This window comes from Equus quagga, chromosome 8 (genome assembly GCF_021613505.1).
Source record: "Equus quagga isolate Etosha38 chromosome 8, UCLA_HA_Equagga_1.0, whole genome shotgun sequence".
Classification (NCBI taxonomy): Eukaryota; Metazoa; Chordata; class Mammalia; order Perissodactyla; family Equidae; genus Equus; species Equus quagga.
Window position 1 is genome coordinate 121,483,238 of NC_060274.1, and position 1,748 is coordinate 121,484,985.

At 45.1% G+C, this 1,748-nt stretch overlaps 1 protein-coding gene across 1 annotated transcript; it reads left to right on the top strand.

The window, feature by feature from the left end:
* The first annotated feature begins 254 nt into the window (after positions 1-254).
* LOC124243985 (olfactory receptor 2A14-like) lies at positions 255-1,187 on the top strand. The gene has a single exon (XM_046670142.1). It carries the CDS (start codon positions 255-257, stop codon positions 1,185-1,187), a length of 933 nt encoding a protein of 310 aa, XP_046526098.1.
* Positions 1,188-1,748: the final 561 nt, after the last annotated feature.

A 1,748-nucleotide genomic window follows, 5' to 3' on the forward strand; every position in this document is an offset into this window, starting at 1 on the left:
TATTATCTATAAATAACTATATATATTTATCATATTATTCCATTGATTCAAGGGGCTTATTTTTCTGATTTTATATGAGCACACTGAGTCAGTTTTTACAACATATCTAAAAATAAACTATAGAAAAAGCTGCCAAAGTAATACATTTCTAAATGCTAACTCTGTAAATTTCAGTAAGTATTTTCTGTTTTGATGGCCTACAGCTCCGATCTTCCTGTTGTGGACATGGGCTTGTCTGTCTCTGCCATAGGAGCATGGCAGGCAACCAGACGTGGATCACAGAAGTCACCCTGCTGGGATTCCAGGTGGACCCAGCACTGGAGTTGGTCCTCTTTGGACTTTTCTCTCTCTTCTATACCCTCACCCTTCTGGGGAATGGGGTCATTCTGGGGCTTATCTGCTTAGATCCTAGACTTCACACCCCTATGTACTTCTTCCTCTCCCACTTGGCCATCATTGACATGTCCTATGCTTCCAACAATGTCCCCAAGATGCTGGCAAATCTTGTGAGCCGGAAAAGAGCTATCTTCTTTGTTCCTTGCATTATGCAGACATTTCTCTATCTGGCTTTCGCTCACACAGAGTGCCTGATGTTGGTGGTGATGTCCTATGATCGTTTTACAGCGATCTGCCACCCCTTACGTTACACTGTCATCATGAGCTGGAAAGTGTGCTTGGTCCTGGTCATCGCTTCATGGGCATTTAGCTTCATCTTGGCTCTGGTCCATTTAGTTCTCATCCTGAGGCTGCCCTTCTGTGCGCTTCATGAAATCAACCACTTCTTCTGTGAAATCCTGTCTGTCCTCAACTTGGCCTGTGCTGACACTAGGCTCAACCAAGTTGTCATCTTTGCATCCTGTGTTTTTATCTTAGTCGGGCCCCTATGCTTGGTGGTGGTCTCCTACACACGCATCCTCTTTGCCGTCCTCAAGATCCAGTCTGGGGAGGGCCGCAGAAAGGCCTTCTCTACATGCTCCTCCCACCTCTGTGTGGTCGGGCTCTTCTTTGGCAGCGCCATTGTCATGTACATGGCCCCCAAATCCCACCATCCTGAGGAGCAGCAGAAGATCCTTTCCCTGTTTTACAGTCTTTTCAACCCTATGCTGAACCCACTGATCTACAGCCTCAGGAACACAGAAGTCAAGGGTGCCCTGAGGAGAGCACTGTGCAAGGAAAGGCCAGTGTGAGAGACAGCAGAGATCATCACGGGGGTGGGGGCTTGGCTCCCTGTGAATATGGTGGGTGGCATGTTCTGCCTTATGCTATAACAGATACCACTTTCAAAAAGATTATAGATCTAAACATATAACCAGAAACCATAAATATTTTAAAAAATAAAATAGATGAATATCTTCATGACCTTGGGTAGGCAAAGATTCTCAGAGATGACCCAAAAATCATAAAACATACAATTTGAAAAATTGATAAATATTGGGCCTTTTTAAAACGACTCATTTTGTTCATCGAAGTCGCTGTTAAGAAACAAGAAATGTAAGGCACAGACCAAGTATTTTGTATTTTTTAAAATATAATGGTCAGTCAGGTGTGGCCACAAGAGGAGACAAAGGAGAGGCTCAGGACAAAACACTTGATTATACTCCCAGGTCCTGGAGACGGGACCTGGGGCACAGCATGCAAGGCCACATGGGCATGGCACCAGAGTGGTCTGGAGCAGGAGACAGGAGTGAGGAGAGGTTTACACCACCACCTTTAAAGGCATTTCTGCAGGAAACACCCAATAGAGACCA

Bases quoted from the DNA above. Each gene is read 5' to 3' on its own strand.
- LOC124243985 (XM_046670142.1), top strand. From the start codon at position 255: ATGGCAGGCAACCAGACGTGGATCACAGAAGTCACCCTGCTGGGATTC.